This window comes from Cervus canadensis, chromosome 3, assembly GCF_019320065.1.
Source record: "Cervus canadensis isolate Bull #8, Minnesota chromosome 3, ASM1932006v1, whole genome shotgun sequence".
Taxonomy (NCBI): domain Eukaryota; kingdom Metazoa; phylum Chordata; class Mammalia; order Artiodactyla; family Cervidae; genus Cervus; species Cervus canadensis.
Window position 1 is genome coordinate 72,889,450 of NC_057388.1, and position 13,857 is coordinate 72,903,306.

The 13,857-nt window shown below is 54.0% G+C and overlaps 1 protein-coding gene across 1 annotated transcript in view; it reads left to right on the plus strand.

Annotated features, from left to right (window-relative positions):
* The first annotated feature begins 303 nt into the window (after positions 1-303).
* Positions 304-13,857, plus strand: part of GCK (glucokinase) — a 36,431-nt gene continuing 22,877 nt past the window's right edge. Inside the window, exon 1 of the mRNA XM_043463480.1 lies at positions 304-919. Within this exon, the coding sequence (XP_043319415.1) occupies positions 875-919 (45 nt within the window). The 5' untranslated portion in view covers positions 304-874. The remainder of the gene's footprint in view (positions 920-13,857) is intronic.

Consider the following 13,857-nt stretch of genomic DNA (forward strand, 5'->3'; position numbering starts at 1 on the left):
ATGCAGTGACCAAGCTTAAGAGTGGTCTGAGCACGTGTGGCCATGCCAGTGGCTAAGACACCCGTCCCCTCTCCTCTGGTTCCCAGAACCCCAGGGGCCTCTCCCCCTTAGGACTTGAGTTTGGAAGACCCTCTGAGTCTCCCCTGGGAACTGGACAGGTGGCAAAGCCTACAGTGATAAGACGATCAGGCTGTCGCTATGGTGATGTCAAGATGGAGGCCTTTTGCCATCAGCCCCAGTTTTCTGCATGGCAGCTCTAATGACAGGATGGTCAGCCCTGCAGAGGCCGGAGGGCGTGAGCACAGAGGCCTGCTCCTGGTTGCCATGGCAGCGTGGGCCCTCACAGGAGTGCAGAAAGCCCTGGCAGGAGAATTCCCCACTCCACACCTGGTCGGAGCAGGAAGTGTTGGGCGGTGACGGAGCCTCAGGGAAGCAGGTTGGTGTGTGAGAGACGCACAGTCTGCAGCCTCATGACTCAAAGGCTGTCCCCCAGACACGGGAGGAAGGAGGACCTTTTCTGCTGAGTCTGTTTAGAGAGCACCACACCGTCACAGCTCAGCACAGCCCAAAGAGAAAGCTGACCAGCCCTGGGAGCCCAGCAATGGCCCTCCCCCGACCATACCTAGCCTGACGAGGCCTCAGTGGGGAAAGGTCCCGACTGTGACCCAGGAGAGAAAACTGGAGAGCAATGAAAAGGAGGAAACTCTGTGATTGAACATCAAGCCAGAAACCAGCCAGAAGGTGGACCATACTCAACCAGACACCTGGGCCAGCCGTGACCCTTGGTTGGGAGAAGTCCAGGGATATTTCTGCCTTGGAAGCCTGTCGAGGAACGCTGAGGGGTCCCAGCTCCCCTGGGCTGGCTGCGGCACAAATGCTGGATGACAGAGCCAGGATGGAGATCGCCAAGAAGGAAAAGGTAGCTCTCTGCCACAGTCAGTTTTCTAGAAGAGTTTCTTCCATGTTCTTGCATTCCGTGGCTTGTTTAACTTGACCGAGTGTTTGTGCCTCCGTAGCCGAGTGTATGCGCAGGCGCTTTAGGGACAATCTGCTGGGAGTGAATTGTGGGGCACTGGCTTGGCTGGGCACGCTGAGTCCTCTACCTGCTGCTCTAGAGTCCAGCCCTGTGACCTGGAAGTCATTGCTGCCAGGAGGCCTGGGAAGTGACCCCTGCTGGGTGGAGGGTCTGGGGAATTTAAAACCCCAGCTGGGGAGGGGGGTGGGAGGATGTGGGATCTTAGTGGCAGAACCAACTACTTAGCCATGAGGCAAGACTCAGCAGACATCGTGAGAGCTCTCAGATGCCCACACCTCCCCTCCAGAATCACTTAAGCCCAAGAACTGTTGCTCCTGGTAAGAAGTGGAGAGCAGTTACTTTTTCCAAAACAAAGAAAAATCCAGACATCCTGTGAGCCAGCTCTGTGCCCCAAGCAATGAGGAAAGGAGCCAGAACTGGTGACAGGGCGGAGGGGAGCGCCTGCCTGCTCCCCTCAGCCAGGCAGGGTGGGGGAGATGGGGGAGAGGGCCCAGATCCAGTCCCTTTGGCATGGTTTCCCCCTCACATGTCTTTCCTTCTCCTTCTTCTGTGAAATGACGAGGTCAGCATAAACACTGGCCTGGTTCTGCTCCTGGCAGGGCTAATGATGTTAGGAGAAAAACAACCAGCCCGGGTCGGGGCGCCCACAAGCTGCAGGCAACAGGAAGCCCGCATCTGCTGGTCACCGGGGCTCTGGCCGGAGTTTGGATGAGAAATCCTATGCGGAGGGGCCATGGAGGGGGGCAGCTGGAGAGAAGGGAGAGGGGGTCTTTGGCACAAGCAGAGAGCTGGCACGGTGGCAGTGAGAGGTGGGGCCTGTGGCCTGCTGTGGGGGAGCCCACCACATCAGACAGGGGCTGGCCCATGCCGCCTTCTTGTTTGTCCCGGGGATACAGTGCTTCCCATGGTGAACTGTTTCTGTTCCACATGCGTGGGGTGCTGGTTGGCTCCAGAGTACTGGGGGGATGGGGGTCACCAACAGCCTTGTCAGGGTCAAGAGGAGAGGGAGGCCCCTCCTCTGGCCCATTCTTTAAAGGGGCACCAGAAACATCAATCGTCAAGATAAATATTTTAATGCAAATTCTAAAGAATCAAAAATTAATGCAAAAAATTCTGATGAGCAAAATGCCGAATTTCCAAAGAGGGCCCAAGTACTGCTGATTTGTTCACTTGTCTCAGGCCTGTGCTGGCTGCCCTTACAGCGCCAGTCAGCAGGCTGCCAGGGCCAGACAAGGGAGGTAGGGGCTGCTGGCGATGCGCACACCCCTCCTGTCTGTCCCGGCTGCCCAGAGGGCCCACCTCTTGTCTGGGAGCAGGGAAGCTTCAGCTTGGTTTCAGGGCCCTCCTGAGGGTCTGAGGTCTTGCTGCCAGGCCTGCCCAGGTCCAGCCCTGTGCCCCTGGCAAATGCCATCCTCACCACTAGCCATTTGGCCTGGAGCAGTGAGCAATTTCAAAATTGTCCTCAGCAGGTTGGCTGGGGCTGTATCCACTACAGGCTCCCAGAAAGAGAGTGTTCTGGTTGCATTGGAGGGGCCTCAAGTGTGGCTGATTTTGTTCTTTCTGTTTCCCTGGTGCCTCTTGCCTATGCTGACATCTCAGATCACCTGGGGTCATCCTCTAAGTTTGCAGGACTGTGTGGCCTCAATACCATTTTTAGTGACTTTCCCGGGGGGATGGCAGCTTCATACATGGTTCTTCTAGAGCTCCTTGGGAGCAGGCCTGCTCCTGTGATGCCGCTTCCCCCCACCTCCAGCCTGTGGCTGTGGAACCTCAATACCGTGAGTCATTCCCTCGGCGTGGAGCTCTATCTTTTCCCCATAGTTCCATCATCTGTAGACAGGTTAAAAATATCTTTTTCTTTTTTTAAAAGAATTTTTTGATTTGTATTAGTTCAGGTATACAGCAAAGTGAGTCAGATATATATGTGGGCTTCCCTTGTGACTCAGCTGGTAAAGAACCCACCTGCAATGTGGGAGTCCTGGGCTCAATCCCTGGGTTGGGAGGATCCCCTGGAGAAGGGAAAGGCTACCCATTCCAGTATTCTGGCCTGGAGAATTCCATGGACTGAATATATATATATCCTTTTTCATGTTCTTTTCCATTATAGGTTATTACAAGATATTAAATATAGTTTCTGATGCTATACAGTAGATCCTTGTTTTTATCTATTTTTTATATAGTAGTGTGTATCTATTAATCCCCAGTTCCTAATTTACCCCTCCCTCCCTCTCTTTTCCTCTTTGGTAACCATATGTTTGTTTTCTATGCCAGTGAGTCTATTTTTGTTTTGTAAGTTAGTTCATTCGTATTATTTTTTAGGTTCCACATATAAGTGATATCATACGGTATTTGTCTTTGTTTGACTTACTTCACTTAGTGTGATAATCTCTAGGTCTATCCTTGTTGCTACAAAGTGGCATTATTTTTATCTTTTAATGGCTGAGTAGTATTCCAGTGTATATATGTACCACATCTTCTTTAGGGCTTCCCAGGTGGCCCAGTGATAAAGAATCTGCCTGCAAATGAGACTCGGATTTGATCCCTGGGTCAGGAAGATCCCCTGGAGGAGGAAATGGCAACCCACTCCAGTATTCTTGCCAGGATAAGTCCATGGACAGAGGAGCCTGGCGGGCTAGAGTCCATGGGGTCGCAAAGAGTAGGACAGAACTGAGCAAGTGAGCACACACACACCACATCTTCTTTACCTGGTCATCTGTCAGTGGACATTTAGGTTGCTATAGAGTTCTATCTCTTGATGGCCACCACTTCTGAGTGGCCTCAGGTTGGGTTCTTGGAGCCCCCTTGGAAGTTTCTGGTCTATTCTTTACCCTCTCTCATCTGTGCCCCTCTGCTAGTGGGCAGGAGGGATGGGGGCTCCATAGCCCATTTAGTTAGCTGTGTGTGGTGGATTTGGGGAGCACTTTTCAGGAGGAAAACTGGGGAGGTGTTTTAGTCTGCCCAGGTGCCAAAATAAAATACCATGGACCAGGTGACTTAACCAACAGACATTGCTTCCTCACAGCTCTGAAGACTGGAAGTCTGAGATCAGGATACCAGCATGGTCAGCTTCTGGGGAGGGCTCACTTCTTGGCTTGCAGACTGCTTCTTTATTGCTGGGTCTTCACATAGTGGAGGGGGGATGCAGAGGTAAGACAGCATGTTGGTCTCTTCCTCTTGTGGGGACTCCACTCTCATGCCCTCACCTAACTGATCATTTCCCAAAGGCCCCACACCCTGATACTATACACTGGGGGTTAGGGCTTTGGCATATGGATTTGGGGAACACAGATTCAGTCTATAGCACTGGGGTGGGGGGAGAGCTGGGGAGGAGGCGGACCTCTCTTCATTCAGCCTCCACAGCTGCCCTGGGCACTGTGCTGCTGAAGCAGAAGGCTCAGAGATGGGGTGAGAGTGCATCACTCAGCAGGCATGCTCTCCCAGTTTCCCCGGCAGAACTTGTCCCAGCCTATCTGGGGCCCCTGCCCCCTGAGCTGGTTGGAGGCCCTACTACTGCCAGATGCTCAGGACACAAAGCTCCAGGTGGCCCCCAAGCAGATGTGTTGGCAGAGGGGCCAGAGTGGGGAGGAGCAGATGGCTCCCCCGAGCAGAGTGGTGATAAGACCCTGAGCACGGGGCGACCGGGCTCTTGGGACCCAGTAAGGTGTGGATTCAGCAGTGGGGGCTGGGGCCATGCCTGCCTGCCGTGGGCCCCTCTCAAGCAGGAGCTGCTGGCTCTGAGCATGTGACACGCTGTCCCTGCGGTCCCGCAGGGGGGCTGAGCTGGCAGACTGTGAGGCAGAGACTGCTCCAGGAGAGCTGAGCAAGCCGCCTGCATCCCAGGCCCCAGGGTCCAGGCGCCTCAGAAACAGAATTAGAATTCCAAACATCTCCCTGCTCCAGAGAGGCATTGTCGTCTGGGGTTTCTGGGGTCAGGAGCAGGCCAAGGGGACCCAGCAGTGAGAGGCAGTAGGGACCCGGCGAGGCCCATGCCTGCTCCGACAAGAGCAGGACCGGAGGGCAGACGGGCTGAGAGAGAGAGGAACAGAGAGGAAGAGAGAGGAAGAGAGAGAGAGGCACAGAGTGCTCTCGGCCTCCTCCCCCGGTTTCTGCAGAGCTGCCCTGAAACCACCCTGAGGCAAGAGAGATGAGAGTTGTGATGAAGGGAGGCCCTCCCGGGAAGGATCTGGAATACCCGTCCCCCCCAGTCCTGTGTCAGAGGAGCAGGCCTGGCCCCTCCCCTCCACCTTCATCTCCCTTCCCGTCTCAGATAGATACTGATCCTAAGGACAGTTCCTGTATGTGTGTGTGTGTCTGTCTGTCTGTCTCTTCCTCTGTCTCGCTTTCTCTCTGTTTTTCTGTCTCTCTCCTCCTGTCTCTTCATCTCCGTGTGTCTCTCACTGTCTCTATGTGTCTCGTTTCTCTTTCTCTCTCTCTCTTTCTCTGGCTGGACACACAGTGAAAAGAGACCCCCTTTTCCTCCCCAAACCCCCTCCCTTCCACATCACCCCCTGCGCAGGTCCCTCCAAGACTGGAATCCCCTTGGCCCCTGCTCTGCACCCCTGCTGTACTCAGCCCCAGGGTGTCCCTGGGCCCACACACTCCTCTCCCAGGCCCCTTCCCTCCTCAGCCTCTGAGGGCCTCTGGGGATGCTGCTTGGCGTCAGCCAAGGCCCCTGGAGCTCTGACTGCTGCCACCTCTTCTCTTGTGCCATGTATTCTATCCCTTTATTTCTGAAACAGCAGCTGTTTCCTGGCGACCAGTTTGTGTACAGGCCATCGAACTATTTGGAAAAGCCTGTTTTATAGGACTAAGTTCCAGTAAGTACACGTGCCTGGTGAGGATCCATTTCTGTTTGTTTACTTCTGCTCCAAGGAATCCCTTGCTGCAGCCACTCACGTTTCAAATATAGCTACAGCACTAGCTCCAGCCTCCCCTTTTCTCAGTGAGGTTTAAACCCATCTGGCATGTTTCTTAAAAAGCGGGGTTTATATCTAGAAAGAGATGTACCTTCTACCCCAGAAAATGGACCACTTCCCCCTGACTCAGATGATGGCTTTTTTGGTGGTGGGGGTGTCTTTCTTTGCTTTTTGGACAAGTATTTACATTTCCTCTCTTTGGTCTTGGACCCTCCTTTCCAAGAGAGTCGAGCTCCTGGTCCAGGCCTCTCCCTGACCCCTAAAAAGGCCAGTCTGGCTCATCCACCTCCAGCCATCGATGCCAGAGGTCCTGGCTGTCCTCCTGAGGGCTGGGCTGGGTCAGGGTGCTCCAGCTCTGAATCTTCCCACAGGCTCCTTGAGCTGGATGCTGGGGGTCCCGCCAGTAGCTGGAATCAGCGGGAATTGCACCAGCCATAAGCTAGACTGCAGGGAGGTACCTGGGAAGGGGCACTGGAAGGAGCGGGGCTACAGAGGCCGTGAAGGTTGGAGGGTGTTCCTGGAGCCAGAGCAATCCTGTGGGATAAGGGGGATGAGGGGCCAGATGTGGGGGCTGGCCATACCAGAGAGCCCACCTTTCCAGGTGGGCAGCTAGCACCCCCTGGACCCCAATTCCTCAGCCCCTCCGCAGTCGTCCTGCCCTACTCTTGATCCCCAGCCCGTTCCCATGTTCCTCATGCATCTTAGTCCATCTCTGCTTTGCTCTCTTAGCTGACACCTGCCCAGGCGGGGGCAGGGGCAGGCAGGGGAGGGGTGTTCCAAGTATCCGCCCCCAGTGCTGGACCCAAGCAAGAGGGGAAGGGCCTCCGTGATGGGTCCTTGGTCCCAGGTCCCCACCGGCCGGGTCTGCCCGATGCTCAACTGCACTGGCTGTTCTGCTCAGAAGCTGTCCTGCCCCTAATGTCACAGAAAGAAGGCTCTGCAGGCAGAGAAGCCAAGTGACTTGCTGAAGTCACAGGGGTGAGTGATGGAGACCTGGGTTCAGTGAGCACATTTGTTCTTCAGCAGTGACTTCATGAGCCCAAAGGCGGCTGCTGGTGAGGGCAGAGCCTGCCTGGGCTCTGGAGTCAGCTTCCTTGAGGCCTTGTGAGATCTGGGCGGCTCTGGGCCTCACTTGCCTGGTCTGTAAAATGGGTTAATAGCAGCGTGTGCCACATGGGCTGGGTGTGGAGACTTCTGCGAGGTGGGGTCAGAGGGCGATCGGATGGAGACTGGGGGAACCAGGAGCTTTTGAAGTTATGCTGTCTGAGAGCACCAGGGCTCTGGGTGGAGGAAGCATCCCCACACCCACCCAACTCTGTGAAGGAAGGCGCTGCTCACTGCTCTAGCGTGGACACTGACTACACTGCTCCTTGGCTCCCACCCCTCCAAGGGGCCTAGCACAGCCTACCTGGGGATATGTAGTCAGGACCACAGCCTTTTGTCCAACGAATGCCTATAGATGCCTGCTGACCTTCCAGTTGACCCTGACCCTCCACAGCTTGGCAGACCCCTAAGCCCTGGGCAAACCACATAAATGCTGAGGGGTGGTGGAGCTAGCTCCCCACGGGCTTTGGTCCTTCATGCAGGGCCCGTGGGGGCCCACTCCTGCTGGCCATCCTGCCCAGGGGGGAGCTCTGCTGACCCCCCACAGGACAGTGGGGACAGACCTGGGTGAATGTGCTTCCTGCCCATGAAGACCCAGCAGATCTGTCCTTCATCTCCAGGGGAGGTGAGGGGTGGGAGAAAATAAAGAACTCCTTTGGTTAGCACTCCCAGAAAAGAAGAACCAGTCTGGGCACCCAGCAGGGAAGGAGGTGGCTCCACCTCCAAGGACTGCCCTCTGCCCCCAGCCTGTGCCTGGCAAGGCTGTGGGTTCAAACCCACTCTTTCCTTTCCTAGCAGGGAGGACTTGGTAACTTTGAAATCCCTCCAGACCTCAGTTTCCCCTCCTGTACTATGACCTGCCAGGGCTACTGTGGGGGTGTGAGCCCCTAAGTGTGCGCCTCTCAAAGGGGTGAGTAGAGGAGCCCCTTATGCTGGGTGACCAAGCACTGACCTTTCCAGAAGAGCTTCCCACTGAGTAGAAGGCAGAGAAGTCCCACAAGTAGACAGGCAGAAGGAAGGTGATGCCACACCGTGACACACCCTCTTCCAGACGATACAGTATCCTCACTCTATGTCTTGGGACATCATTTTCCCATCCACAGGCTCACATGAAACTCGTGTCATGTACATCAAATATATATGTATATGACCTGCATGGCTCCTGGATCTAGCCAAGGTCCTGTTTCCTCCAGAGGTTCCAGGGCAGCATTGTTTCAGCTGATGGGGCTGAGGGCCATGCACACAGGGAGAAACATCAAGACCAGTGTGCTGGGGGAGAGCAGCTGCTTTCTTCCCCTGGCCCTGGCCCGTGTAACCCCCTTAGGCTCACCTGCAGGCAGGGGGTCCCTTGAACATACTATGAAAAAAGCCAATGCATACATTTGTAAAGAAAAAGTCAATGAGAATGGTGATAGATGTCTTTTAAAATAGCCCACGAGGGGCCCACTATTTTGCGGTGATTTCAGTCCATTACAAAGAAATAGTGAATGTTTCCCTATTCACACACACACACACAATCATATAATCACTGATAGAAGCAAATCACTTGGAAATTATAATAGTAGTGTGAAAAAAATACCATCAGGCAGGACTCAGGCTTTCCAATGACCGAACCTTAGCCTGCCCAGGAGGAGATTATGGGACAGGAGCAGCATTACAGCGCTGGGTGCCAGCCCCTCCCCTGTGTCATCCAGCTCCCTCTGTGGGTGTACATTTACTACCTCCATACCTGAGAGAGGGCACCTGCCTGGAACCTGCTTGACCAGGTCTGTCACAGGCCCACGTCTCATCCCATGGTACAGCAAACGCTCGTAAGTCACCATGAGACCTCAGGCAGGGAAAGATGTGTCAGGGGGGACATGAGAGTGGCCAGCACCCTCTCTCTGAGACCCCTGGGTCCAGTGAGGTCCACATGCCCACATGTGGTGTCTTGGTCCAACAGGTGCTGGTGGCCGTGTCTTCTCCTTTTGTGGTCCAGCCAGTTTATGTTCAAACTGCTCCATGGGATGGGGTGCATCTCTTTACCTGTATTTGCTTATGATGAATCGGGAGCCGTCAGAGGTTGTGCCCAAGGTCACACAGGTGGGCACGTGCGGAGCCAAGATATAGCCAGACCTCTGGACTTCCAAGAAAGCCTGGACCCATTCAGCCTGGATGCCAGGCCTCACAGGTTCTCTGCCATGCTCTGGACCAGTGATCTCCTGCTGCTGTGTACAGTCCTCCTCCGGGGGACTCTGAGGCTTGGCAGTCCTCTTAAAGGCGGGTACCAGCTGGGGACACATGTGGTAGGGTGATCCCTTCCTACCCCACAACACTGCTCATCCCTCACAGCATGTCTGGGAAGCACAATTGCCCAGAGTTATATTTATTAATGTGGACACTTTTATTAATGCTAAAAGGGATTCCCAGGTGGTGCAGTGGTAAAGAATCCACCTGCCAATGCAGAAGACTAAGAGATGTGGGTTCAGTCACTGGGTCAGGAAGAACCCCTGTGGTGGGAAATGGCAACCCACTCTACTATTCTTGCCTGGAGAATCCCATGGACAGGGGAGCCTGACAGGCTATGGTCCATGGGATTGCAAAAAGTCATACACTACTGAGCACATATTCACACAGTTGAGATAAAAATATAAATGCTGGCCCCTCTTTGCATGAGTTTCTTATAGCTTCTGTAAGAAATGATCACAAATAGTGGTTTAAAACAAAACAAATTTATCAACTGATGGTTCTGGAGGTCAGAAGTCTGAAATGGGTCTTCTGGGCTAGAATCAATGTGTCAGCAGAGCCAGTTCCTCTGCAGGTTCTAGAGGAGAGTCCATGTTCTTGGTCTTTCTGGCTTCTGAAGTCCATGTGCATTCCTTGGCTCATGCCCCTTCTTCCACCTTCAAAGTTGGCAGCTGCTCCCTCCAGCCTCTGCGTCTGTCATTACATCTTCTCTGACATTCCTGCCTCCCGCTTATAAGGATGCTTATGACATTATTGGGCCCATGAAATAATCCAGGACCATCTCCCCATCTCAGGGTTCTTAAACATCTGCCACGTCCCTTTTGCCATGTAAGGTCACGTTTCACAGATTCCAAGGGCTAGAATGTCTTGGGGGCTGTGGCTCTGCCTCCCACGCTGCCCCACCCCCACCTCAGTGATGAGCGCAGCCCTGCCTGCCTGCCTTACACTTTGGCTCACTGGCTTCGAGGACTTTTTCTTTTCAGCTGTACATCACCTCCCCCATCCCAACATACATACACACACACTTAATCAAATTCTGACACGTTTAGTCAAAATAAAATAAAAGAGAACATACAGAGCTATTTCCCCTCATGGGCAGCCCTGAGGAGGGCAAAAGAGGAGGCTTCCCAAACCCAGACCCATGCAAGGTCACAGCTTGAAATTTTCTTTGCATTTGGAAATTGGTACCAGTGTCCTGCATGGCCCAGTGGAGGGCAGGAGGGACCAGGCTAGGGGAGGGGCTAGGGGTCCACTAACAGTAGAAGGAAGGGACTGAGGACCAGGAAGGGTGGCTTGTGGGCATCTTAGAGAGTTTGGGATGAGGTATAAGTCCTGGCCTTCCTTTCTGTTCCTTTCCAGATGGGTTGGCCAGGAAGGCCAGCAAGAAGGGATACTGCATAGGGACCTGTGGAGGAAGCTAGCCAGACAGGATATGTCTGTGAGGGCTTGGAGGCAGGGAGAACGTCCAGGAGGGGACACCGTGGGTGACAGGAAAGAATCACTAGTGCTGGAGAGAATCACTGTCCTAGGGGATGGGCACTTGGACTTGGCACTTCCTGTCTGTGAGGATGAAGGGACAGCAACACAGGAGTTGACTGCTTTTTCCCTTGTGCACGGCTGAGTGTTCTGCTTGTGTCTGAAGGTGACTCTCAAGGTGCTAGCCTTCTCTCTAATGCAGGCACAACTCCACACATCACTGTCCAGGGGAAATGCAGGGTTTTCTAGCCGCTGTGTTACAGAAGTAAAAAGAAATAGGAAGATTAATTTTCATAAAGCTTTATTTAACCCACTATAAACAGAATATTAAGGGCTTCCCTGGTGGCTTAGATGGTAAAGAATCTGCCTGCAATGCAGGAGACCTGGGTTTGATCCCTGGGTTGGGAAGATCCCCTGGAGAAGGAAATGGCTACCCACCCCAGTATTCTTGCCTGGAGAATTCCATGGACAGAGGAGCTTGGTGGGCTACAGTCCATGGGGTCGCAAAGAGTCAGACACGACTGAGAGACTAGCACACACAAACAGAATATTATTGGGACTTCCCTGGTGGTCCAGTGGTTAGGACTCCACTACACTGTTGAGGGCTCAGGTTTGATCCCTAGTCAGGGAACTAAGATCCTGCAGCATCCACACTATGCAGCATGGTCAAAAGATTACATATGTATATAAACAAAACAAAAATCCAGAGTATTATCAGTGAAACATGCAATCCACATAAAAATTGTTAATGAAATATTTTACACGCTGTGGTTTATATTGCCTTCCAAAGCCATGTGTATTTTCCACGTACAGCTTCTCCCAATTTGGACTTGCCACGTGTCAAGTGACCAAGAGCCACATGTAGTCAGTGGCTACCACCCTGAAGAGTGCAGTTGACAGCTTCTCTGATAGATGATTGTCCAGGGATTCGTCAGGATCTCTGGCCATAAGCAATGCAAACTCAATGGAAGCAGGGGAAGCAAAGAGGGGATGGACTGGCTGATGGGACCAAGTTCCATGTGCTGAGGTGAGATGAAGGGAGGGGAGCAGGATCTGAGGTCCAAGGGTGGCTGAGGGCCCTCTGTCCACCTCTGTCTGGGGCTGGTGTCGCCTTCCCCTCCGGACGATGTGGCCATAGAAACTCCAGACCCACAGCCTTACAGTGTTACAATCAGAGCAAAAGGAGAACTCTTCTCCATGAGTTCCGCTACACACGATTCCCAGGAAGGACTGGGGGCTCTGCTGGGGCAGCGCACCCACTGGAGTTCCCAAGGCGCTGGCTCCCTGAGGCACTAGAATCAGCTGCCTTCTGGAGTCAGAGAGCTGGTGCGGGGACACAGGACAGGGGTTCTGTTCTGGGCAGGCCCCCTGACCCTCGTCCACGCCTGTCCTTACTGCAGTGTGGTCTCCAGGCAGCCCAGCTCCCTTCACCAAGCCACTCACGTGGGTGCTCTCAGCTTTGGCCCAAGGCCGCCTGTCTGTCTCGCAAAGTACATTGTTGCTGTGTGTTCTCCTGTGGCCAGCTGGCCCCCAGCAGCCTTTCTGCTCTCCTGTCCTCCCCACTCCCCTTGCCTATGCTGGCTGTCCCACTCCAGATCCTCGCCTTGTAAGTCAGCTTACTTTCCCTACAGGGTCCAGAGTGAGCCATTATCAGTGCAATTCCAGCGGGGCTTCCCCTGCACAGAGCCTCCCATGACCTCAGCGCAGAGCCAGACCCTGAGAAGACAGCCCTGACTGTAGCCTCACAGCCTGAAATCTGCCACCACACTCTGGCTGCCCTAGACCCAGTGCATTCACTGTACCCAGCCCAGCTCCTGGGACTTGGCTCCTGTAGGTGTCCTGCCTGGCTACTGACCCCAGGAGCAGGGCTGACCAGGTTGCAGCCATAACTTTAAATTCTGTGGGGCTCTTCCTGTATCTCTTGTGGAAGCATCCCTCCTCTGAGAACCAGGACCCCTGGGCCCACAAAACCTCAGGTTGCAGGTACAGAAAGAACAAATCCCCTCCCATCAGTCATGAGGAGTGATGAAGAGCCCTTGGTTCCCAGACCATGTATTTTACCTTTTAGGGACACAGCATCACCCAGTGGCGGTTAGAGTGGACACTGCACTCTGGAGGACACGGGTCCCTTCTACTTGGGGGTGGGCATCTTCAAGCTGACAGCTCAGCTGTGCCTTCAGGAGGTTGTTTGACTGCTCTATCGGGGGCAGCTGCTAGGTGGGAGGACTAGTGCGTCCTGATTGTGTGCTCACTGCCAAGCCTCCTTTGCCATGAAGCAGGTCCTTGTTCTGCGGTCGTGTTGTGGGGGATCTCGGATCAGTAGATTTGAGGTCCCTTGGTTGGTGGTACTGGCACTGGCTGAGACAGTGAAGGTAGGAAAGGCAGATGTGTGCCTGGAAGAGCAGATGAGTGGTTGCCCCTTCTAGAGTGGAACGGTTCTGTGTGATCAACTTGTACCAGGTTGTGGCTGGTTGGTCCCCTGGAGGAACTGTGTCACCCCAGGGGTTTAAGGTTGGTCTCTGACACTGGCAGGTCATACATTTGACAACAGCAAAAGCTAGGCTGGCCTTGGCAAGACGGAGCTTATGCTTTGGGGCGTAGACACAGCTTCCACATCCGCCGCCATGGTTAATGGTTTGTGGTGGCATCGTGGTAACGCCGAGAAGCTACTGACATGAGAAGCTGCCAGCCAGCCCTCCGCGGGCTTGTGCCGTGCCTCTTCTCTAGTGGGTGGCTTCTCACAGGCTGGAACTCTGCCGACTTGTTCCTGAGCACCTGGATTTCTCTATACTCCTCCTCCCCGCCCCATTCCTGTCCCCAGTCCTCTAATCTCGCTCCTTCCAGCTAAGCTGTTCACTCCTGTCCATGGTCTGTGGGTACCTTCACCTGTGGGCCATTTCTCTCTCCTCACAAGGGGAGTCACTGGGTGCCTGCCCCAAACTCTGACTCTTGAGAGCCTTTCTCCCCATTTCTGTCTTCCACGGCCACACCCCTAAGTGGGACTGCTATCTGGCAAATGCCGGTTTCCAGCTTGCACCAACAGGCCAAGCTGACCTGTCTGTGGGCCAAGCGGGTGGATTTTGCCCCCTTCCGGCAGCC